We start from the raw sequence: 24,397 nt of genomic DNA, 5'->3' as shown, positions 1-24,397 counted from the left end.
AACCTGTCTCATTTGGAAAAGTCATTTAGCAGGAATTAGGATGGACCAAAAAAAAGGGAAGGCAAAAAGTTTGGAGCCCTATGGGCATAGTTGAAGGAATAAGGAAAGTAGAGCAGACATTGGAAAGTTACTAGGAATGAGAAACATTTTCTTTGAAAGGACAAAGCAAGTGATTTGTGGGAGAGTGAAAAGAATTAAGTAATGGTTGTAATATGTGAAGGGAAATCTTGTTTTAAAAATGACACCTTGTTTCTTTGCAGCCTCTTAATGTGCAAACTAGCTATGCAAAGAAACAATCAAATGTAAACATTTTGTCTTTGCACACCTTTGTTAAATCTGCAAAGGAAAATTAGGGATTCTACTGAAACTTAATTGGTTAACTGCGTAAAGGAATGAGCTCTATATATTGTAACTCTATTTTGTGGGTTTCAAATGAACTAGTTTTATTTTGTTTTGGATAATGTCCTCTTGCATAAAATTGCAAACAGACAAGGCACAAATTGGTTAGTGCTTGTGTTGGGCATTCAACTCTTAAGGTTAAATTTAACTTTCTAGAAACCAAATTATTAGTTTAGAAATTCAAGCTTTGAAACTTAACTGTCTCTTTTCAAGGCTGAGTTGATAACACTTTTGGCTTGCTTTTAAATTCAACATTATATATGAACACAGGCTGCCTGGTTATTTCAAAGGAAAGTGGACAGAGAAGGCTGCTGCTGTCTCAGCAGACTTACACTAACTCCTGTGCTATATGGGCTGGAGCCACCCAGTGGATAACTAATTGGAAGAACAACAACTGGGAAATAGGAAAGCCTGTTTGGAGATTGGAATACTGGAAATGGATATACCAGCATGCAACCCAACATGCCTTAAGCATAAGTCATGTGTCCAAAAGAAACAACACCCTGGCTGCACAGCTAAATAACCTAGCAGATGCAGCAGTACAAATTTTTGCTGCCCAGGTGTATTGGGAACGCCTGTACATTTGGCTACATGAAACCTTGGGACACACAGAAAGCGATGAGCTGGTGCGGCAGGCACATGCCAGGGGGTGGCCTATCACCCACAAACAAGCCAAAGATCTGGTACAAGCTTGCACCCTATGTGCGGAACTCAGGAAACATATAGCAGAAGGACAATGGTTTGCCAAACTAAAAGATGGAAAAGCACTATGGGCAACCTGGCAAGTAGATTATATTGGTACACTACCCACCAGTAAGCAAGGGTGGAAGTATGTTTTAACTGGAGTGGAAATTGTTTCAGGAATTGGTTTTGCTTACTCAACCCCAGTGGCAACAGGGTTGTTTACAGTCATGGGACTAAACCGCTTAATAGCCCTTGTCCCAACACCCCAGTTTGGGAACACAAATCCATTTACTGCACTCCTACAAGGGAAAAGGAGTCTGGACCACTGCAGATGCTGGGCTAACACCAATAACCATTACTGAGGCTTGGATTGTATCCAAGACCGGCGAACCTTATGTTTTATCACAGGAAACTGAGGCAATATCCCTGAACAGCGCTCCAGTGGGATGGATCCCTCCCAGTGCTGGTGTGGATCCGGGAAACCACCATGAACTTTTGTATGTATATATATATATACCGCTTGCTGTTGTAGCGCTTGCAACCACTGTTGTTAGTTACAAACTATTGAAAATGAGACATGGTACTCCAACTCGCCATGGTCTTCTTCCTCATCCCAACTGCTACTGCTGTACCAGAACACCTTACTTGACTCCTCCACTGGACTGGGAATCGAGTTTGTCCCTCTCAGCCCAAATGAGTGGTGAAAAAGAGTGACATTTTCAGATGGGGACCGGTATGGTTCGATGACAGCGACTACCGCAGTCCTCAAAATAATTTTGGGGGGAGGCAAGGGAAGTAGCAACGGACGGTATGGGATAAGACATGCTGTAACTAAGAATGTAAATAACTCATGGCTAACTTGGTTAGCCCAACAGCTAAAACTTTCCTTAACTCCTTTCCTACACTCTATTATAACCACTGTTTTAATTGTTTTGATTGTTGTACTCCTTTTCTGCATAAGCCTATGTATTGTGCAATGACTAGTTATTGTAGTTATCTCTTGTGTGCACATTCGATACACAGCACCAGGAAAGGACCCTAATCAATTTCTAGATCCTAAACCCTCTAATCAGGCCATTGGGTACTTTTAAATTCCTCCAAGGTGGGCAAGAGGTACTGGCAAGCCACCATCTTGCATTCCTGGGACGTGGTGTGTCGTATCAGGGGGTGGAATGTAGCCAGTCAGCCCCCCCCATCTCATCCATCTTATTTGCCTCTCTGAAGCATAAAGGACAGAGAATGAGCAATAATATCAGCATAGTCTATGCTGGCTCATCTGATCCTGAGAAGCTGAAAAAACAGATATGTGGAGAGAGAGCGATTAAGTCAATCAGCATAGCCATTAAGCTTTGATCTGCTTTGATGCAAGATCAGGATATGCGAGTCTGCCCCGGCTGGTACCCATGTTGATTCGAACACACACACAGTCCCTGGGAGAGGAATTTCCCACTGAGAAAAGAATCCCCAGTAATTCCAATTTAGTTATCTCTCTTACAAGTGTAAATTAAGTTCACAACTCCCTTGTAAGAACTGGTCTCACAAAAGACAGACCAGCCCCATTTGGCATGACAGATAAGAAAGAGAAATACGTGACCCCATGAGTATAAAGGTGGTACAGCAACACACTCTCTTTTGAGTGTCATTCTACCCTCTACCTGCTGGTCGGGTTAGGTGTTTGACCTCCCGAGGTTCTATGGGGACGCCCACCTCGTATTTTCGTCTTTCCTAGGAATTGAGGGACAGGCCCTGGCCTGACATGCTGGAGTCGAGAGGCACAGAAGGGGGTAAAAATTGTACCTGGATGTGGTCCTCTGTCTTAAGTGTACACATAGAAAGAGTAAGCTGTTACTTGGTACCATTATTTCTATTTTTCTATCTTTATCTTCTTTGTAACCATTTTTAAGATCTATATTTTGCTAGTAGTTAAGAAATAGAACAATAGCCATTGTAACCATATGATTTATAAGCTTCCTCAATAAACCTGTAACTGTTTAAGTTTTAACCTGACTCCTTCAGTTGCTGTAACAGAACCAAGCACAATTTAAAAGAACTTCAGCCGGTCATAAAGGGACAGTTATAGGAAGAGCTTGGGCGTTTGGATCTGTGTCACTCCCAGGTGACAGGGTCCACTGGGGCACTTCTCAGCCTTTCCTGGGCTGCCCGCTGCGAAGGAATTATGAATTCTAGCAGCTAAAATCTGAAGTGTAATAAGCTCTTCCTGTACACATTGGGGCGTCTGTTAGCCTGTTTGGCTACCCTCTGCGACGGGACCTCGGTCCTAGCAGTAAAGTCACGGACGTTAAACTATTTTTCGGGGCGCCCTCCAGCCTCCTAGGCTTCCCGCTGCAACGAGACTTTGTGTCTCAGCAGTTGAAGACTTGGGTGTAACACACACGTACACACTGCCCTGACCGTCGGCTGACAGAATTGGCGTAGTCGGCAGGATTGTGCTACTGGTTCACATACAGCAACATGAAGCCTGTCATGATAGACATGGATTTTAGTGGTATAGAGAAAGGGTTTGCCCAGGAAGGTTGGGGCAACCTAAAATGGGATAGAGAAATGTTAGAAAAGGATTGGGGAAATCCTGAGGAGTTGTGGGTGCAGTTCTGTAAGTATAGAACTGCCTGCAAGCTAAAGAATGGGACAAAGCCTGAGTCTGTGGAAAGGAGCCACTTTCCATTTAGCAAGGAAAACAGGATCAGGCCCAGACAAGCCGGCAGAAATGGAAAACAGGATCAGGCCCAGACAAGCAGGCAGAAATGGAAAACAGGATCAGGCCCAGACAAGCAGGCAGAAATGGAAAACAGGATCAGGCCCAGACAAGCAGGCAGGTAACAGATAAGATTGAAAGCCTTGTGGTAGAACTGAGAAAAAGGCAGTAAGTACTGGAAATCTAAACCCTTAAAACGTACTTAAAAGAGTAATATCTAAAACAAGGCCAGTTTTTATTTTAGAGATAAGAAAGTGTTTTAAGAAAAGAGAAACCCAGAGAATTTATACTCTGCAGAGAATGGAGAGAATTGAGCAGTTGTGCAAATGCTAAAATGGTGTAGATAGAAAATTGTGGTTTCTTTGCAGCCATTCTGAAGGAAAAATGGGCCCTTTTTCCAAAGGAATGTCTGTAAATAATCCAGGCAAATTTGACTCAAATTCGTACATTTGATTAGAGAGACTGCTAAAAGAACTCTAAAGGGAGGGGGTTCTATTGGAACTGAACTACCCCAATGAATGAAAGGGAATGTAATTGTTGTACAGCTATGTAGAAATAGTGTAAGAAAGGTTCAGAGAGAATGTATGTGTATCTGTGTGTAGATATATATATATATATATATATATATATAGTGTAAATAATATGAAGTTTTCAAGGTCCAGTAATCTTGTTTGTAGGTTTAAAACAAATTGGTTTGGTAAGACCATTTTAGTCCCAGTTGTTTAATGAAGGTACAGGAAAACTGTAAGCATAAAGAAAGAGTTACACTCTATGCAAAGTTTAATGTGGCTAAGTAGTGTTGTAAACAAAGATTGCACATTTTCCTGTAACATGCCATGTACACTATAGAATGAGTAAAAACTGCAAACAAACTAAAATGCTGTGAAAGCTCCAGGAGCCACAACAGGTTTGCTCTGGCAAAGCCTCAGAGGCGCGGGACCCCCCCGCGGCTGCGGCTTCAGTCCGGGTGCCTGTGGTCTGCTGGGGACCGTCCCCAGCAGACCACAGGCACCGGGTCTCAAGGGGCAGCAGCAGCGGTTCCCGCGCTTCTGAGGCTTTGCTCTGGCAAAGCCTCAGAAGTGCGGGAACCCGCCCGGTGCCCCTGGTCTGCTGGAGACGGTCTCCAGCAGACCAGGGGCACCGGAGCAGCTTACGAACGGGGCTTTCTCGCCCCGACTTCCGGGGCGAGAAAGCTCCGTTCGTAAGTGCGGATCCGACATAAGTCGGATCCGCGTAAGTCGGGGACTGCCTGTATACAGTCCTCTCCTCCCAACTTCTTCCCACACTCAGTCATCACCTATCCTTCACATTTCTTTTTGCATATGTATTTGCTGTATCCTCTCTCACTGTATTAAAAACCTAAAATAATAATTTATCTGCCACATGTCACTGCTCAGAAAGCCTGTGTGTTGATACATAATCTAGTCAAAGTGCAAAGTCAAACCTTGCCTCTGCTTTAGGAAAATAGGAAAGGTGGACTTGTGAAGTTCATGGCTGTTGAACTTATGCTTACCAGTTTCAAGGCTAACATCTGGAATGTTAGTCTAGTTCTGCTGTTAGGTTAGCAAGCACGCATCATAGTAACTTTGCACGGAGAGTTGTACATCTCACATTTGGTAGTTCTGTATTAGCTCACTAGGCCAGATTTACAAGAGAGCTTAGTTCCAATTTTTTTTTGAATCAAAACAAGGCCATGTTGCATTTGTTCCAAGAGCTTCTAGTTTATCTACATGGCAATTTACTGTGTAAAAAGTCAGGGTGTGGCTCTACTATGCACCTGCTTGCCATGCTACAACACCCCATGTGGACAGTGCTATACTACAATAAAGGCCTGGAGTGTGGCACAACTACTTGAAAGCATAATATGCCCAGCTGCACATCAGAAGTTCCAGTGTTCCTTAGCAGTGTCTGTGTGGGATGGTATACCACAGCAAAGTAGTAGATTGTAGATTCACAACCTGCCTTTGTAACCCACACACCTTGGCTACGTCTACACTGCTTCCCTCTTCCACAAGAGCCCATGCAAATTAAGTGCAGATTAGCATATTGCCATGCTTCATTTGCATAATTAATTAGGGGCTGTTTTTGCACAAGAAGTTTTTGTACAAAAAGGCTCCGTCTACACATTTTTTCAGGAAGAATGGCTCTTGCGCAAGAGAGAGTTTTTGCACAAAAAGGCTCTTGTGCAAAAACCTCTCGAGCAAAAAGGCTCCTAATTAATTATGCAAATGAAGCATGACAATATGCTAATCTGTGCTCCATTTACACAGGCTCTTGCAGAAGAGGGAAGGAGTGTAGACGTAGCCCTAGTGTGGCTCATCGTCCCATGTAATGGCACTTAGACCACTTACAGTGAGAAATAAAAACAAGTGAGCTCTATAGCCTAAGCTGAGTGCCAGCTGACTTCATAGTGCGAGCTATAGAGGCTCCTACACTATGCTCCAAAGGTCACAGGTTCAAATCCACCCCATAGTAGTTACACCGTGCTGCACAGTAGCTAGATATGTAGACAAGGCCTCAGTCTGTCAGGTGCTGAACTCTTTAGAATGTACATCACAATAACAGCTGTAAGTAGGGTTGCCAGGTGTCTGGTATTCACCCAGACAATCTGGTATTTTTGCCTCCTATCTGGTAAAAAAATTCAGAGAATACTGGACACCTGAGATGTCCGGTATTTTCTGAATTTTTCCCTGGAAAGGAGGCAAAGATGCCAGGCACCTGGCAACTCTACAAACACTCAGCACCTGGCCTCAACAGAATTTTTTCCCGGTGTTTTTTTTGGGGGGGGGAGGAGGGAGGTGTTCGGTATTTTTGTTTTAGTCATCTGGCAATCCTAGCTGCAAGATACTCAGCGCTTTTGGAACTCTGCCCATTTCACTTGGGTTCCCAAATGGGAACAGAGCTCTTTAATAAAAAAAAAAAAAAAAAAAAGGCACATTTGTCAGTGTTGAACATTTTGAAATCTGGCCCTGGCTTCTTTTGCAAACTTGTCTCACAATGATGTAGGTTATTTTGTAAGAGAAGGAGAATTAAACATACCCGCAGGCCAAGCTCCACATTTTCCCCTCCATATATATGCATTCCGCCATCCAGTACCCCAATCTCTCCCAGAAACTCTCTATGTGCGGCAAGTATTCCCATAATAGATGGGCTCCTGGGAAAGAGAACAGATACAGTTGAAGAGAAAAAAAATAAACTATGAAATAAACAGGAAGAGGAATAAACAAACATTTGAAAATTAAATATGCTAATTTGCATTTGCTGTTGAGTATGAAACTGACTATTTGGACACTTCTTATTTTGTTTGTGCTAGTTTGGGGACCCTTAAAAAATTGTTTTTTTTTTACTTAGATTTGGGTTCTTCCCATCTCACTTTTTACCACTGCCGTCCTATATTTACAGTAGACAATTGCATAATGCTTAGAGTGCCAAATTCTGCCCAACCTTATCTATCTGGGCATTTACCCATTGCCAAAGTGTCTACGTGTGTAATCAATTTACTCAGAGTGGAGTTATGTTAGGATTAGTGCATCCTGTATTTGTATGCTGCTTTGTATAGAATTTGGATGGTAAATGCCTCATAACAGTTTATACAGTACTGCCTACTCTGTCCATCATGTACTACTTTAACTGTACTGTGAAGGACCTGAAGGATGCCTGTCATATCTCAGTTTCAATATGTAATGTTATGATATTGTTTGCTACCTGGCTATAAGGTGCTATGAGGTGTTAGATCCCAGGAAAGATTCAGATGAGTCCTTCAGCAAATGTCAAGGGCAACTGGATCTGCTGAGGAGTCAGCAGGAGTGCAGAGACCTGCAGGCTAGGACTCCTGTCAGAGTGGGAGAATTGTGAGATTCCACCCCAAGGAGGTGAAGGCACAAAGCCTGTCATTTGGAGAGATTGCACTCTAGCAGAGTTCGGGTAGGTCTATACCATGATTCAAATCTTGTGGCTGGCCTGTGCTGGCTGGCCCATTCCAGCTGATTCTGGCTAGAGGGCTCACGATAAGGGCCTATTTAATTGTGGTACACATTTTCAGACTCAGGCTGGACTCTGGGCTCTAGGACCTGATGAGGTGAGAGGGTCCAAGAGCTTAGAATGAAGCCCAAGCCCCATAAGCCTCATATTTACACTGCAGCTAAACAGCCCCTTAGCTTAAGCCCCATAAGCTCAACTCAGCTGGCATGGGCCAGCCCTGGGTATCTGAGGGTACATCTAAACTACATGGCTCCATCGACGGAGCCATGTAGATTTGTTTGTTCGGCAAAGGGAAATGAAGCGGCGATTTAAATAATCACGGCTTCATTTAAATTTACATGGCTGCCGCGCTGAGCTGACAAACAGCTGATTAGCTGTTTGTCGGCTCAGTGCGCTAGTCTGGACGCTCCCCTGCCGACATGAAAGCCCTTTATCGACCTCCCCGGTAAACCTCATCCTACGAGGCATAACGGGGAGGTCGATAAAGGGCTTTCAGGTCGGCGCAGGAGCGTCTAGACTAGCGCACTGAGCCGACAAACAGCTGATCAGCTCTTTGTCGGCTCAGCGCGGCAGCCATGTAAATTTAAATGAAGCGACGATTATTTAAATTTATTTATTTATTTCCCTTTGCCAATCCGCCTAATCTACATGGCTCCATCAATGGAGCCATGTTGTTTAGACACACCCTGACAGAAGAGTAGACATATCTTTAGAGAACAGTCAGAGGTACAGCTAACTCTCAACTGTGACCGCACATAAATATTATTACCCATTTACATAGAGGGCGAAACATGGACAGACAGATTAAATGATTAGCCCAAGATTGCAGTGGGAGAAAAGTTTAGGAGCAGAATTAGAATGCAGGAGAACCTGGATCCCGGTCTTCTACACAGACCACATGAGATCTCTAATGCTAGTACAGCACTCTCAGATCCAAACCAACAGTTTCAACTTATCTGCATTTTGCAGATACCTCACTGACACATGAGAAAACCCTGTCTTTGTGAGGTGAGCCTGAAAACAGCTCACATATGGATTTTTTGTTCCCCCAAGAATACCATTCAGACTTACCGGACTGGAGCAGTTTCATCTTTGAGCTCATACCACTCTTTAGGTAATGGTTCATAGAGGCACCATAGTGCCCAGTCAAATCCATCTGCAGCCACAGAATACTCAAGAAGCTTAAAGTCATCAAAGCGAATATTGTCAAACACTGGTGATATTATAACAGTGCGATCCTCTTTGATTCGAGACAGAATAGGCTCAGCCCTAAGATAAATGAACAAACGCATTATTTTCACCTTGCTGAGAGTATGAACCAAAGTGCAGGGCACCATAATGCTGACATGCGCAGCCCATTTCTTACAACTAAGACCAGAGATGTTTGAATTTTGGTTCCTGTCTCAGCAATGCCAGGTTTTATGTCCAACAGCTTTACGCTGTCTCCCAGGCTATGCCAGCAGTTCATGTGCTTTACCCACTGCTAATTACACTAGCCACGATCACCCCTCTGTTACCATGCCTGTCCCTTATACCCCCCTTTTGCCTCTCACCAAAGGCTTGTATTGTAAACTATTGGGGTCAGGAGTCTTCTTTTCATAGTATGGGCACAGCACCTAGCACAATGGGCCCACTCAATGCTGATGCAATAAAAACAAACTAGAACAAATAGGCGTTGCCCCTGGTTGTGCTATCTGTGATGAACAAAGCCATCATGATCTGGGGCAGGTGGCATGGGTGTTGACTCCATGAGTGCCCCAACACTCGAGCACCCTTGGGAAAACAATTGAAAAATAGTTCTGAGCAGCCAGGAGCCAGATAATGAGGGTGAAATGTGATGAGTTCTGTGCTGCTTCCAGCTTCTGCCCTTGGGACAGGGAGTTTATTTATAAATAGAGGCAGGGTGAGTAAGATAAAAAAGGCTTATAATTAAATTAAGGCTCTGTAGATGCTTACATTTAAGGATTACATTTAAATTAAAGATCCTAAGTAAGACAGTTTCATCCAGAAAACCACAGAGAGACAAACTGGGGGCATTAGTGAAGACAGCTTGTGGGTGACTGCAATAATTTTCATATACTGTAATTAATGGTAATGTAATTGTGTAGTTCAAAGCAAATGAGCAATTATTAACATAAAGGTACTAATGACAGATTTAATAACCAGAATACGAAAGTGCATAAACACTCTGAAACTAGCCCTCCCCCACAAAACTGACAGCATGCCCCCCAAATGACATCGTTAAAAACAACCACCAGCAAAAATATAAGTCACTGCCTATAGTAGGTTGAGATTAGAGAGGCAATACAGTTTCAGAGGTGACACGCTACCTGCCAAGGAAGTGAGACAGTAAGGAAAGTGGTCAAGCACTGAAATTGACCAACCGGGGTAAAGGTATGTTAGGCTATGTCTACACAGCAGAGTTATTTGGGAATAACTGACGTTATTTTGAAATAACATAGTACGGTATGCATCTACTCTACAAGCCTATATTTTGAAATAATGGCAAGCTGGAGGAATTCTTACTCCAACTCCTGTAACCCTCATTATACGAGGAGTAACGGAAGTTGAAGGAAAAGCGTTCTTCCTTCCACTTGCTTTTGTGTAGACAGAATTAAAAGCCGAATTAAGCTATTTTGACTTCAGCTATGCAATTGATCTAGCTGAACTTGTGCAGCTTAATTCAAGTTTTGCCCTGCTGTGTAGACGTTCCCTTAGGGAGAGGTTGTAATGAATGGGAGGAACACTACCCTTTTATGGATATTCCAACCATTCAGTTAACTAAATTGCCTGTAAGGGTTAAAAATCTACAGACGGTAAGTCCAAGAGAGTATTCAGGAATACTGGGGAAGCAAGGACAGCCAACTAAAAGAGTGTGGATTTTATAATTGGAAGCAGGACCTTCCTGCTTCAGTTTTTGTGTGACCAAAGCAGATCTGAATAGAAATGAGGTAAGCCAGGAAAACAGGAATGGAATATTCAGCAACATCCCTGACTCAGGAAGGATTAAATCTCGAAACTACAGAGATGTGAGCAGAACAGAGAATGTTTAGTTAGATGCGATCAGGTTATTTTCTTTATTTTGGGGGTTGTTGGACTTCTTTGTGTTGAGCCCATGTTAATTCTCCCACCACCCTGTACACTGTGACTTTTAAACTGAATCCCAGGGAAGCAATTCTCTGTGCCCTTAATCTTATTTTCAGTTGCTTTGTAACATCAAGCATCCAAATAATGTTTTGCCAAGCATGTTTTCTTTGTTTTTGTTAATAAAATCACCTTTTAAAGACCATGATCTGATTCCTGTGTCTTAGATGGCAGGCGTTCTGTGTGCATGTGTCTAAGGGTGCGTCTACACTGCATCCTTAGCTTGAAATAAGATATGCAATTTGCACTAAGCAAATTGCATATCTTATTTAGATTTTTTTCAAAATATGCTATTTCGAAATATGGCATATTTATACAGTGCCAAATTTCAAAATAATACAGTATTTCGAGACATCTCTTATCCCTTGTGCAATGAGGTTTACAGGTATGGCGAAATGATGCATCCACTATATTTTGCAATGGCGGACATGTTCAAGAGACGGGGGAGGAAGGGTAGCGATTTTGGGATACCTCTGATATCCTGAAATAGCATTGCAGTGTAGCTGTACCCTAAGACAGCAAATTAAGCTGTTAAGGTTTCTTTTTCAATCTCTCTCTCTAGAGGGAGGATTAAAGAGTTTGAAGGTACCATACAGAAAGAAATTCCTAAATGCACCTTGCTGGGTCCTCAAAGGGGTTTAAAAACATAAGCCTTTAGTGGCAGGATATTTTAAAGTCTCTTGCGGGCCTGCACCTTCTGCACTTGAAGTGCCAGAGTGAGAAACAGCCTTGGCAGAGATGGTATAAAAATGGGAAGGTAAATATACTGATCTAAGATAGATTATAAGTGCTTGTTACCAGGGATCGTGTCTTGATTATCTCTGTAACAGGCCATGCACATCTAGATTTTTTTATACAATCATTCCTTCATAATAATAATTAACAATGCTCAATAGACAACAGGTACACATTTTTTTAGTTTAAATTCAGTTTAAAAGTCAATGCACTTTATTGCTCTTTAGGAATACCCAAAAAATGACTTTATTTTCTTTCAATGATGATCTGCATAAGTTCTGATTGGATCTTATTTTGCATACATAGGGACAAATATACATACAAAGAAGCTAGGAACTGCTTACCTGCTCTTCTTTAAACAACCTATTGTGTTATTTTACCAGCTTCACTCATTTGAAAGTGCCAGTTCTTTTTCAAACTGTGCTTCCCTTCTCCAAACAAAAGTAGACATCCAGCTACTGGCCTCAACTTGTCATATGCAACACCACGGCAGTGTTGAGTGAGGTAGAAGAAAAACCATGCATCTCAGCTCCACAGCTGGGGCCCATCTACAGAGCAACATTATTTCAAAATAATAATATTATTTTGAAATAACTTAGTCCGTGTCTACACAGCAGGCAGTTATTTCAAAAAAAATGTTGAAATGCTGGAGGACTTCTTACTCTGACTCCTGTAACCCTTATTGTACGAGGAGTAAGGGAAGTTAGAGGAAAAGTGCTGTCTCTTGAAATAAGTCTGTGTAGACGCTCCCAATTTTGAAATAAACTATTTCAAAATAAGCTACACAATTGATGTAGCTTATTTCGAGTTAAGCCCTGTTGTGTAGATGCACCCCTGGAGTCCTCCCTCCCAGAAAAGTAGTCCTTTGTGATCTTACCATCCAATATTCACTTCAATATGGGCATCCAAGATTGCGACAACATCGGCAGTGGATGCTTCCCAGCCTGAAATCCGAGCTTGTGTTAGGCCTTCTCTCTTCTTATGTCTCACAATTTTTAGCAGTCCAGGATGTTTTGCATTGAAATTTTTGATCTGTTCATCCAAATGTCCTTTTAGATCCTCTAAAAATAATATGGAATATTTCAGTTTTTTTAAAAGTTAATGGAAATTGTTGATATTGGGAAACAGAAAAAACTAATGAAATAACATCTTTTCCAGCTCCTCACAGCCTAAACATCAATACAAATTTCTTCCTTCAAAAATAGTGGCTAGAATTACTCCAAAGAACTCCACAAGAGGTACCCTATGTCAGGGTTAACAGCTCATCCAGTATGTAGTGGACCTGATTTTTAAACCCAGTTCCTGTTTTGTGGTCCACAGTTTTGTGCCCAAACTTAATTGCACACACAATAATTATGGACACATATACCAGACCTTAGACCTCTAACTACCTGAGTGTGCCCAAAGAGCTGCTAATGAGATGTCTAACTGCTAGGAGTTGTGTCAACAACTAATGACACCTGCAAAAGAATGAATAAATATGGAAATGCTAAGCACAGTTTTATTTAATACTAGCAGACTTGATGGGTCCTTCAGGACAGGGGGCTAATGGTGTGGGAGCGGGGAAGGTGCAGGAGTCAGGGCAGGGCCTTGGGAATGTGGAGTGGAGAATGCTGGAGGCTAAAGGCATTGAGGTTACAAGAGTGACGGGTGAGGAGGGGCTCAGGGCAGGCGGTCCCATCCATCACAGGTATTTTCTCTCCCTGCAGCCTCCTTCCCCGGCCACCAGGAGTCTTTTTTCCTCCTTCTCTCCCCTCTCCCTCTCCCCTCCCTGCCCCCAGGTGCCCCTGGCCACCAGGGGCCTTCCCAGCTCCTGGCACCTCAGCCAAGGCATGAAAAGGAGGGAAAGAGTTTAGGGCAGTGGTGCTACTTACTAGTGAGCTAACAGGCAAGATGGCAGAGCCCCAGCATGGGCAGCTGGTAGCCCAGTAGCCGAGGCAGGGAAGGCACTGCCTTTCCAAACCTCCAGGCATGGCTCTGCCCATACTCTGCTCCCAGAACACCTGCTGTAGGCGTACTGAGGTGGAGTGTTGTTGCTCCTGAATGCCTGCCCTCCCTATGCTCTGAGGCTGGAGCTGCGTGGCTTCCTCCCTACCTGCAGTGCCAAACTGGGGAGGCTTGTGCCACATGTCCTCCTCCCTCTCCAGTACTCCGGGACTGGGGAGGCTCAACTGTGCGGCCTCCTCCCTCCCTGATGCTCTGGGGCTGCATCACACTGTTGACTCATGTTTAGCTTGTGGTCCACTATGACCCCTGGATCCCTTTTTGCCGTTCTCCTTCCTAGGCAATCCCTTCCCATTCTGTATGTGCGAAACTGATTGTTCCTTCCTAAGTGGAGCACTTTTCATTTGTCCTTATTAAACCTCATCCTGTTTACTTCTGACCGTTTATCCAGTTTTTTAATTATGATCCTGTCCTCCAAAGTACTTGCAACCCCTCCCAGTTTCGTATCATCTGCAAACTTAATAACCGTACTCTCAATGCCAATGTCTAAATCATTGATGAAGATATTGAACTGAACCAGTCGCAAAACAGACCATTGAGGAACCCCACTTTTCCGGAAAAGCAAGCGGCCAGTGTAGACAGCTGGCAAGTTATTCCGGAAAAGCGGCTGCTTTTCCGGAATAAGTGGCCCAGTGTAGACATAGCCTGAGCTAGTGTGTGTGTGTGTGAGAGAGAGAGAGAGAGAACTGATGTGCTCTCTGGAATAATCACTTCCCTTGATCTGATGACAATGCTCCTACTTATGCAGCCTAATATGCAATTAGCAGTTTTTGCAACAAGGGCAAACTGACATAGCCAACTTCTGATCCACTGTTATCCCCAGGTACTTTTCTGCAAAACTGCCACTTATCCAGTCAGTCTCCAGCCTATAAAAATGCTTGGAATTATTTCATCCTAAGTGCAGGACATTGCACTTGTCCTTGTTTCATATTTTTATTTATGGGAGACAGGTGTTAGTTGAAACTGACTATACACAGCTTATTTCTATGGCAAAAGGAGCCTGGAAAACAACTCAGAGAACACAGAGGTGACTTTTCAGGTATAGATGTCTGATTTGAAATTCAGTGCAAAACTGCGAGAGATTTGGTTTCTGCAGACATGCACACACTACAGAGCTTTTGATTAAAAAAAAAAAATACCGTGGAGCAAGTCCAGAGCTAGACATTGTAAAACTTTAATTTAAAAACAAAATTACCCTGTCAAATATCTCATGAAGTGCGGATTGTAATTGTTAGAGTTACTACTCAGGATGAGACGCTACAGAAAATTAAGGCTATAGGCTGGGACAGCGTGTTCCCAACCCCTTTCACTGAGCCAGGGGAAGTTTTCAGTTTTAGATGGGATTACTAAACTGTTACAGAAAAATCAGTTTAAAAAGATACATGTTGGTCTTTTAAGGACTGATTGAATCAAAGGGTATATCTACACTTGCACCCTCTTTTGATAGACAGATACAAATGAAGACATTCGAAATTGCAAATGAAGCCAGGATTTAAATATCCCATGCTTAATTTGCATAATCACGTTATGGCGCTATTTCAAAATAACAAATGCGGTGTAGATGCAGTTATTTCAGGAGAACACCCTTCTTCCAAAATAACCCTTATTCCTCATAAAATGAGGTTTAAGTTATTTTGGAAGAAGGGTGTTCTCCCAAAATAACCGCATCTACACCACGTTTTGTATTTCGAAATAGCGCCATAACACGATTATGCAAATGAAGCACAGGATATGTAAATCCTGGCTTCATTTGCAATTTCAATTGTCTTCATTTGCATCCCTCTATCGAAAGAGGGTGCAAGTGTAGATACATCCAAAGAGAATTGTGAGAGACAATTTATACTGGCCTTCAATGAGCAGCAATATTGAGAAATCTCTCAAGGCTTATTCCATCTGCTGGCAATGCAGACCACATCAAACAAAAGAGTTATGTTGGCAACACAAAAAAAATCTCACCTTCTGGAGCACCGCAGGTGTAGATTTGTTTATGGTAATGGGAAAATATATATACTTGTTCTGGGTTATGGGAAGATACGACCGTTAAACACATGATTAGCAAAACCAGATTTGACAGACATGGTATATGTGAAATAGCAAAGCCTGACAATATGGCTGCAATTCAGCAAGCATGAATTTAAGTAGTTTCCATGGCAGTTTGGTTTAGACATGGACAAGTCCTCCTGATCCCCAGGCCAGTGGGCTGGTCAAAAATGATGTCAAAATAATAAAGTCACTGCTGCAAAAAGTGCTTTGCACTGTCACTTCACGAGTTTATCACCTGCAGACGTTTTGTGTAACAAAGCTGAAAACTAGAACACCTGGAAGCATAGAAGCTGATGTCAGACAAACTGGGAATTTGCAGATGTATAAAGAAACAGGTAGGGCCGCCAATGGGGGAAGAAATGGGTCAGCTGCCCCAGAGTCCAGTGATTTCAAAGGGTCTGGGGCTCCCAGCTGTCACTGCTATAGCAGCAGCCAGAAGTCTGAGCTCTTTTAAATCCTTGTCAGAGCCCTAGGCTGCATGGTCTGACCAGTGCAGAAGGGCTAAAGGGGAGAGACTAGCCCCTATCCCATCCCTTCTACTTGAGGGCTGGCTCCTTCAGGGAGAGCTCAGAGCCAGCTGCGCTCCGCCCCCTTTCCCAGGGCCCCCGTTTCTGTCCTCAGCCCTGGAAATATAAAAAGCAACAAGCAACATCACATGAATATGACACACCTTTGACAGTAATCAGTGATCTCAAAGAAAAGTGATAACTGCAGGGCAATCCCTTGTGACATCTAGGCAGATACATATGGAGGAGAAACAAGCAACACTTTCTTCAATGTACAGAAGGCTGTGAAATATAGCCCTGAGTTCACACTTTTTACTCAGCGAGGCAACAACCAGATGAGGTTAACATGACTGAACCTGCCCCCCCCCCCTCCGCCCCAATACTGCCAGAACAGATACACTCATTGCCTCCTGACAGCAGTAGCACTGATATTTCAAGAGAAACCTGCAAGTCCAAGCGGTGATGCAGGGTGTCTCAGAGGTTAACTGACTACGGTTATAATCAACCTATTAATTGCACTTAAGCTTCTTAGAACTGTCTGTTATTTCAATGTTGTTTAAGTGTTGTTTAAGTGTTATTGTTAAATTTGGCTGGGAAAGGGAGATGTGCTATCAGGAATTGTACCCATAAATGTGATAGCTTCCCAGACAGGCAGTCTGTGAGAGGGGTGCTTCAGAAGCCCATAATCAGTTATGCACAAGCATTTTTGACTGGGTCACTGAATACAGAAGATCTCCGTCAAGCATGTTGGGCTCAGAGCATTTCCTGAACGCCACTTTCCTCAATGTTTCAACTTTTCAAATAACTTGTAGACTGTCAATGTAGTCTCCTCTTAGTTGTTTCTTCCCAGGCTACATAGCTTTATTTCTCCTCAATCCCTCTCCTCATCTTGGTTGCTTTTCTTCAAAACTTGCTCCGTTGTACCAATATCTTTTAGTTAGCATGCCAAGAGCATTCAGAAGGAAAAGAATATGTCTCTGCCTTTACAGTGTCACTTACCATTTGAACTGTAATCATCTACCAGGACAATTTCTTTCAACAAACGAGGAGGTGTTCGGTTAATAATACTGGTAATTGCACGTAAGATGATCGATATTGCCTCATTCATAAATATGAGAACGACGCTAAGTGTCGGGAGGTCTTGGGGATATTTTTTCACTTTACAGCTGTAGGAGTGAGAAGAATATTAGTAGAATTCCTGAAAAGACACAGTGGAGAAGTAGCCAAGTGAAGGGAGCATCTTCATTTTTCAGGGTTAGGCCCAACCAGCACAAAGGGGGAAATTGTTCTGAATAGTGGCGACTCACGGAAAAGATCCTTCAGGGCCTGATTCTGTAGAAAGGGGCTTTCATAGGTGTGATGACGTGTCGGGGTTCCCCCAACCCTGCACCCCCGTACCAGCAAGAACAGACTCCGCCAGCCAGTAGAATAGAGGGGGTTTATTGCTTCTCCAGGATACAGCACAGCATAGATGTGATGTGTCTACAGAAGTCTGGACCAGGATGCCTCAGACCCCTTGAGATGGGGTACCTGGTCCCCTAGATTCCAGCCCCTCCTTAGTCTGTCCCCTTCATGGTTCCAGCCCAAGACTCCCTTTCCCCGCATGCTCACTTCCTTTTCCATCCCGTCCCTTAACCGGTAGAACCGGTTCCGTCACTGTCATGGGGGCCCTCAAGGTGCCCCCTGCTGGGCAGTGCTTACAGACAGAGGCCAGTCATCCACAGCCCTCGGCCCAAGCATAGCAACCAGCAAGGTACTGACACTAGATCACAATAGGACTGAGAACCAGGCCCTTGTCTTTTCGAAGATCTTGCCTCATCACAGAATCACAAGTATTCTTTGCCAGAGCAAAACATAGACATGTGAATTTCAGTGAAATCAAAAGCACTGGTTTCTTGTATCTGTTGGAGTAGATTCAAAATAATTCCATTTTACTTTCATTCTAAATTTCTACTTGAATGTAGGTCTCAGGTATACATTCTGTGTCTTTAAGGGCAGAGCACATGTTAAAAAGAAGGGGGATCAGCTTAGGAAGGCCAGATAGAAGCCGTCTAGAGTCAGCTTCACTAGATGCGCAGCTAGGAGCACCCTGCTGTCCTTTGTCTTATGTAGTCCTGATTTAGTTCTTAAGAGTCCAAACTATGCCTCCATCTTCTAAATGCACAAGACCAGACAGTGGATTCACTTTGTAAGCAAACGTGGCACCTGGCAATCTTCTCCCTTATAAAACAGAGCATTATCTATCTGATTCCTCTGTATCTTTCAAGTTGGCACCATGTAAGATGCTCTGCCACAGTATAAGATAATGTCTCATTCCTTACACTATTCACACATTCTTTGCTCTATTACTCTTTTAGAGGAAGATTTCACCTGCTTGTTGTACCCATTGCAGCTGGCTCAGTCTACTTCTCAGGATACAAATCGTTCCTAGCTAGCCACAGCAATGACGTAATCAAGTTATAATGAATGAATAGGGATGATGAGATAAGAAAGAATTTATCTTTTTTCCACAGGTCCACATGACCAATTTGCAGGGAGATTAATAATTTTCCTCTTTGCTGCTATTCAGTATTTTTTTTGGGGGGGGGGGGGGGCGGGACCTGTTATTGAGATAGGAACTTGGTGTCCACATATTCATTCAGCTCTGAATTCTCCTAAAGTTCAAGAGAGGTGGTTCTGTATCTTTAAAACAGCCCGCTTGCAGCTTTTGGGACCTCTGAGAAGAAAATCAGTGGAGAGCCTGCAATGCTCAGACATTATGGTGGGGGGTGAAGACACCTCCACAGATTGATAAAGTTTATTCCGATCCCATTTATACTTGAGTAAATCATGATTCAGGCTTCTGAAATCAATGAACTTCATTTAGAGCTGATCAAAAATGGGAACTTTTTTCACAAAACCATTCAAATAATATGTCCCTGGTTTTCAATAAAAAAAGTCAAAATTGGTTGACCAGCTGTAGTTAAAGTTGAGTAAGAATGATGTTTATGACCAGAGCATCAAGTCTATGAACTTGAAGAATGCACTAGGGAAAGGGAGAAAGCACTCAAGGATTTTGTAGCACATTGCCAAGGATTATACAAGCCCTGGTTAACTGTTTTTTAGCCAGACTTTTGTCCTGAGTGCTAACATGTTCAGTCTCTCCATTTTCATGAATCTCGGCTCAACCTATCATTTATCATAATGCTTCTAAAGGATACTAGGCTTAGTGTCTCCTGCCATTAATAATACCTACGTAACTCCAGATATCTTTTTCTCCAAGTACATTACAAAGATATGTATGTGTTAATTTTTAACATATTATTATGAGATGGAAAAGGGGAAGAAGAGAAAGTCTGAGTGACTTGCACAATATCCCACAGTGAATCACTGGCATGAATTTCACATCCCCTAACAGCTGGGCAGTGCCCTAGCCTTTTGGTTACACTGTCAGCTTCGTATAAACATAATAAAGCTGCCTTGTCCTTTCTAGATTTTTTCTTCCCTGAGCAGGACTTGTGCACAGGGAACAATTTCTCAGATCACAAGTGGAGCTTAAAATACAGCACAGGGTAGAAGGCCTTTTGAATGCTGCTTTTATTTCCCCCCTGTGCTAGCACCATTGTTAAGAAGATCCTACTTTACTTAAAACTTCCCTGTTATATTTTTTGTATACATCTCCTACAAGGTCTGCCGTTCTGACGTGTATTTTGTGTGTACTGAGAATTATCCACTGCTCTTTGTAAAATTCGGAAGAAAGTGAATGAAAAAAATCAAACTAACTGCAGCTCAAATTCAGATCTGCTCAAGGATACTTTATTAACTGCCATTCCAAATCAGCCTGGGGCCTTGGATAGCACCTCTTCAAATTCATTTGCCTATGAATGTATGCAAAGTTCATACTGCACCTGGGATATCTGGTATCTGGAATAGGCCGATCCAGAGGCAGACCGTCACTGAGATAAACATTATACCCATATTTAATGAATAGATCCTGTGCGGTGGTTTGTTGCTCTTCTGTTAAATCTGCACCCCAGCGCTTGAACAGACTTGAGTCTGGAAAAAGCTTTCGGTGCACAACCTTCTTTTCCATTTTCATCTTATCGTCTTCCTTTGCTCTCTCAGCCTGGCGCCCTTTATCTTTTGACTCCTCTGGCAGCTTTATTTCATCTTCTTTCTGTTTCATTCTCTCATTATGAAAGGGCTTTTTCATGGAATTTGCTGCTTAAAAAGAAAGTATATTTAGGGTCTGTTGACAAGAGAGAATAAAGATAATGGGCCAGATTCTCCTCACAATGGTTTAAATCAGGAATAAATCAATTCAGTTACAATTACTATGAAACCGACATGAAAGGAAAATCAGTTTCTAGCTTCTTAATAGAAAGGACTTTGTAAAGAAAAAATCCCAAAGGTCAGCCCTAACAAATTCAATATTATTAGTCACATTCTGCTCTCAGTTTCCCCAGTGTGCATAAAGAAAAACTCCATTGAAATCAGTGGAAAAATGCAGAAAGAAAACTAGTGCACCAATGATATAAGAAGCAGGACTCAGTATTGTTAGTTCTGGAACACCGAAGTAATTAAAATCAGAATCTGGCCTTACCTGAACCATGTTGTTTATGCAATATGGGCTAAGAGATTAATTCTAAGCATAAAGAACAAACAGCCTCTCCATCTTGTCCCCATTACATGACTGCGTAATACATCTCCCTTGCCTAGATAAACTTCTGGGCTGTGTCTACATTGGCATCCCTTTCCGGAAAAGCGATGCTAATGAGACACTTCGGAATTGCAAATCCGCGGGGAATTTAAATATCCCCCGCGGCATTTGCATTTACATGGCTGCCGCTTTTTTCCGGCTCGGGGTTTTTGCCGGAGAAAAGCGCCAGTCTAGACGCGATTCTCTGGAAAATAAGCCCTTTTCCGGAGGATCCCTTATTCCTACTTTCAAGTAGGGCTTTCAAGTAGGAATAAGGGATCCTCCGGAAAAGGGCTTATTTTCCGGAGAATCGCATCTAGACTGGCGCTTTTCTCCGGCAAAAACCCCGAGCCGGAAAAAAGCGGCAGCCATGTAAATGCAAATGCCGCGGGGGATATTTAAATCCCCTGCGGATTTGCAATTCCGAAGTGTCTCATTAGCATCCCTTTTCTGGAAAGGGATGCCAATGTAGACACAGCCCTGGAGAATTGGCAAATTAGGCTGTATGAAAAAGGCAGGGGATTCACAGGCACTGTCTATGGGCATATATCTTAGGTCTTTTAAATTTATTTTTGGACTTCACTAAATGTTTTAATATTCCCTTTTTATGTGTGGCTGATTATTTTATTGGATAATAAATTCCTGTATTTATTTCAAAAGGAAAATGTCCCCAAGGGCACGTCTACACAGCAGAGAAAAAGTCGAATTAAGCTACGCAACTTCAGCTGCGCAATTGACATAGCTGAAGTCAAAATAGCTTAATTCGACTTTTGGAGCCGTCTACGCAGCAGGAAGTCAAAGGAAGAGCACTCTTCCTTTAGCTTCCCTTACTCCTCATGAAATGAGGATTACAGGAGTCTGAGTAAGAAGTCCGCCATCTTGAAATTATTTTGAAATAACGGGCTTGTTGTGTTGACGTGCACTTTGTTATTCCGAAATAATAGTACTGTGTAGACATACCCTAAAGGAATTAATTGTATGCCACAGAGTCTTTGTTAAAGATATTTCCCCTTTTAATTTAGAATACACACAGTGTCTCAAATACTGAATGGAAAACACCTGGTACTTTTCATAGCTATATACAGCAATTAGCAGATATATCAAAGCAGCAGGTGCTCACCTGAATTGGTGTTATATTCTGTCACTAAAGGTGACGTGGTTATTGGGCCATGATAGCTACTGTTAGAGCTGGAGAGCAAAGGGGAGGGGGAACACACAAGTACTGAGTCACTTCCAGGGCTTCCTAAGGAAGGGCTGTTTTAATCTCTGGCTGGCCACTTGTGCTGTATATTCCTGCTCTATACCCCCCTTGCAAGCCTGTTTTACTGCAGAGTAAGTCTAGACCAGTGATAGAAATGTAGCCGTGTTAGTCTGGGGTAGTTGAAGCAAAATGCAGGACAATGTAGCACTTTAAAGACTAACAAGATGGTTTATTAGATGATGAGCTTTCGTGGGCCAGACCCACTTCCTCAGATCAAATAGTGGAAGAAAGTAGTCACAACCATATATACCAAATGATACAATTAAAAAAATGAACACATATGAAAAGGACAAATCACATTGCAGAACAGAAGGGGGATGCGGGGGGGGGGGAGGGGAAGGAAGGAAGGTAAGTGTCTGTGAATTGCTGATATTAAAGGTAGGGAGAGTGGGATGTTTGTGAGTTAATGGTATTACAGGTGATAATTGGGGAAACTGTCTTGGTAATGGGTGAGATAGTTCAAATTCTTGTTAAGTCCTTGTTGGCAAGTGTCAAATTTCTCACAACAAGCTTTGGTGGCCTCAGTGCGCAGCTCTCAGCTCTTTCTGGTGGCTGCTCTGACAATTTTTCCTGAAATACTTAATTAACTTTAGGGGGTAACAAATCAATATACACATATGCGCATTGGGACTTATTTGTGTGGTAGGAAGGCGACCTGCCCATTCAGCAGGCATGGACTCCTATTCTTGTGCTCGGGAGCATGTCACAGAGCAGGAGCCCCTCACCCTGCTGGGGAGCTGCCAAGCCCTGCGACAGCCCAAATCCATTGAACAAATGTAAACAGGGATAGTGCCGTAACTATCTAATTTTGCGCTTGAGGCAAGAAAATAAAATTGCACCCCCTCCTGTGTATATATTCATAGTAGTTATTTTGTAGAAAAAGGGAAAATACATAAATAATAAATCATAATAACAACACCACAACATTTATTATAGTTATGAGAGATGCATAAACAATCAATTCATACATATATACATATCATTATAAAATATCACCATGTCAGGTACTATTAGGTATTTGTTTATAATTGTACTTTGCACACTTTTAGTGAGGCAAACTCATCAATAATTGTGTTGAAATTAATATTAGTCGCTACCTCATGTTCTGTTGATAATATGGACATATTTGATCATCTCTCCTGACCCGTGGATGCTCAAAGGTAGTTCTTAATTAATTTTAGTTTACTCAAACTTTTTTCGCAAGAAGCCACAGTCACTGCCTCGTCCCCTTGGTTTGTGTAGCACATTCAAAGCACTTGGCACAGGCGGCTCAGCAGCATGTCTCCAACAAGCTAAGGGCCTAGATCCCGACCCATAGAATCCAGGGATAATAACTCCCAGACCCCCAGCTCTAATCACATACTCCTAAGACCTAGAACCACTCCCCTGGCCGAGATGAGACAAGACTCAGGAGTCCAGGCTCTCATCCTGACACCCCCACCTCACCCCCTGCACCTCTGTCCCTGTGCAGGGCAATCTGAGTCCCTTCTCCTCCGGCCCCGCACCTGGGAACTGTGCTAGGGCACCTTAAGATGGTGCTTGGTGGGGCTGAGCCGGTTCCCAGCCTCCCACACCACTTGGAAGCAGCTGACATGCTGGGCAGCTGCCAGGGCTGGTGATGGTTGGATTGAAGAGCAACAACATGCAGCCTGAAATGTAAACTGTGGCCCGGCCGATGCTAATAGGAAGGGGAGGGAAGGGGCGCTGTCTTAAAATAAGTAGCTGTCTTAAAATAATTTGTTTTCTATATTATATTTCTGAGCCCCCTCAGCTATGCGCCCGAGGCAAGTGCCTCACTCTCCTAGCCCTAACAGGGAGTGTGACTCCAAGCAGGGAAAACACCTACCCATCTCTCTGTCCCTATAGCCTCCCTCTCCCTGGGATGGCACTGCCTATTCTTGAGCAACTTCCCAGTTTCAGTCAGCTCTGCTCCCTTTTTGGAGCAACACAGCCCTTGGGCTGATTTCTTGAGCTTCTGGCAGACAATAAAAGCTAACTCCACTCCCAGGGGCTGACTGGCAATCAAAATAGGCCTGGGAAATGGGTTGAGAACAGTCTACTTTTTCACATCAAAGAATGTTTTTAAAATTTACTCTTTGACCCCCAATAGCCACACCTCTGGCCCCTGTTAACCACGCCCCGGAGCCCCATTAGCCACACCCCCTGATTCCTATTAGCCAGGCCTTTGGAGGTAACTCTCTCAGGGCAAGATGGACACATGACCAGAAGTAAAAGGTGTCATGTGACCC

The 24,397-nt window shown here is 43.0% G+C and overlaps 1 protein-coding gene across 3 annotated transcripts in view; it reads right to left on the bottom strand.

Annotated features, from left to right (window-relative positions):
* The window catches only part of GALNT8 (polypeptide N-acetylgalactosaminyltransferase 8), a 77,640-nt gene that overhangs the window by 18,459 nt on the left and 34,784 nt on the right, over positions 1 to 24,397 (bottom strand). For 2 of the 3 annotated variants that reach the window (XM_075900813.1, XM_006115474.4), the window contains exons 2-6: positions 20,097 to 20,409; positions 17,209 to 17,375; positions 12,534 to 12,717; positions 8,849 to 9,046; positions 6,836 to 6,950 (exon numbers count right to left, since the gene is read on the bottom strand). In XM_075900813.1, coding sequence (XP_075756928.1) covers positions 6,836 to 6,950; positions 8,849 to 9,046; positions 12,534 to 12,717; positions 17,209 to 17,375; positions 20,097 to 20,409 — 977 coding nt within the window. Of the gene's footprint in view, positions 1 to 6,835; positions 6,951 to 8,848; positions 9,047 to 12,533; positions 12,718 to 17,208; positions 17,376 to 20,096; positions 20,413 to 24,397 lie in introns of all 3 variants that reach the window. The other variant, XM_075900795.1, reaches the window with a different exon arrangement.

This window comes from Pelodiscus sinensis, chromosome 1, assembly GCF_049634645.1.
Source record: "Pelodiscus sinensis isolate JC-2024 chromosome 1, ASM4963464v1, whole genome shotgun sequence".
In the NCBI taxonomy this organism is placed as follows: Eukaryota; Metazoa; Chordata; order Testudines; family Trionychidae; genus Pelodiscus; species Pelodiscus sinensis.
Note: the sequence above shows the minus strand (reverse complement) of the source record. Positions and strands in the feature narration are given on the sequence as shown.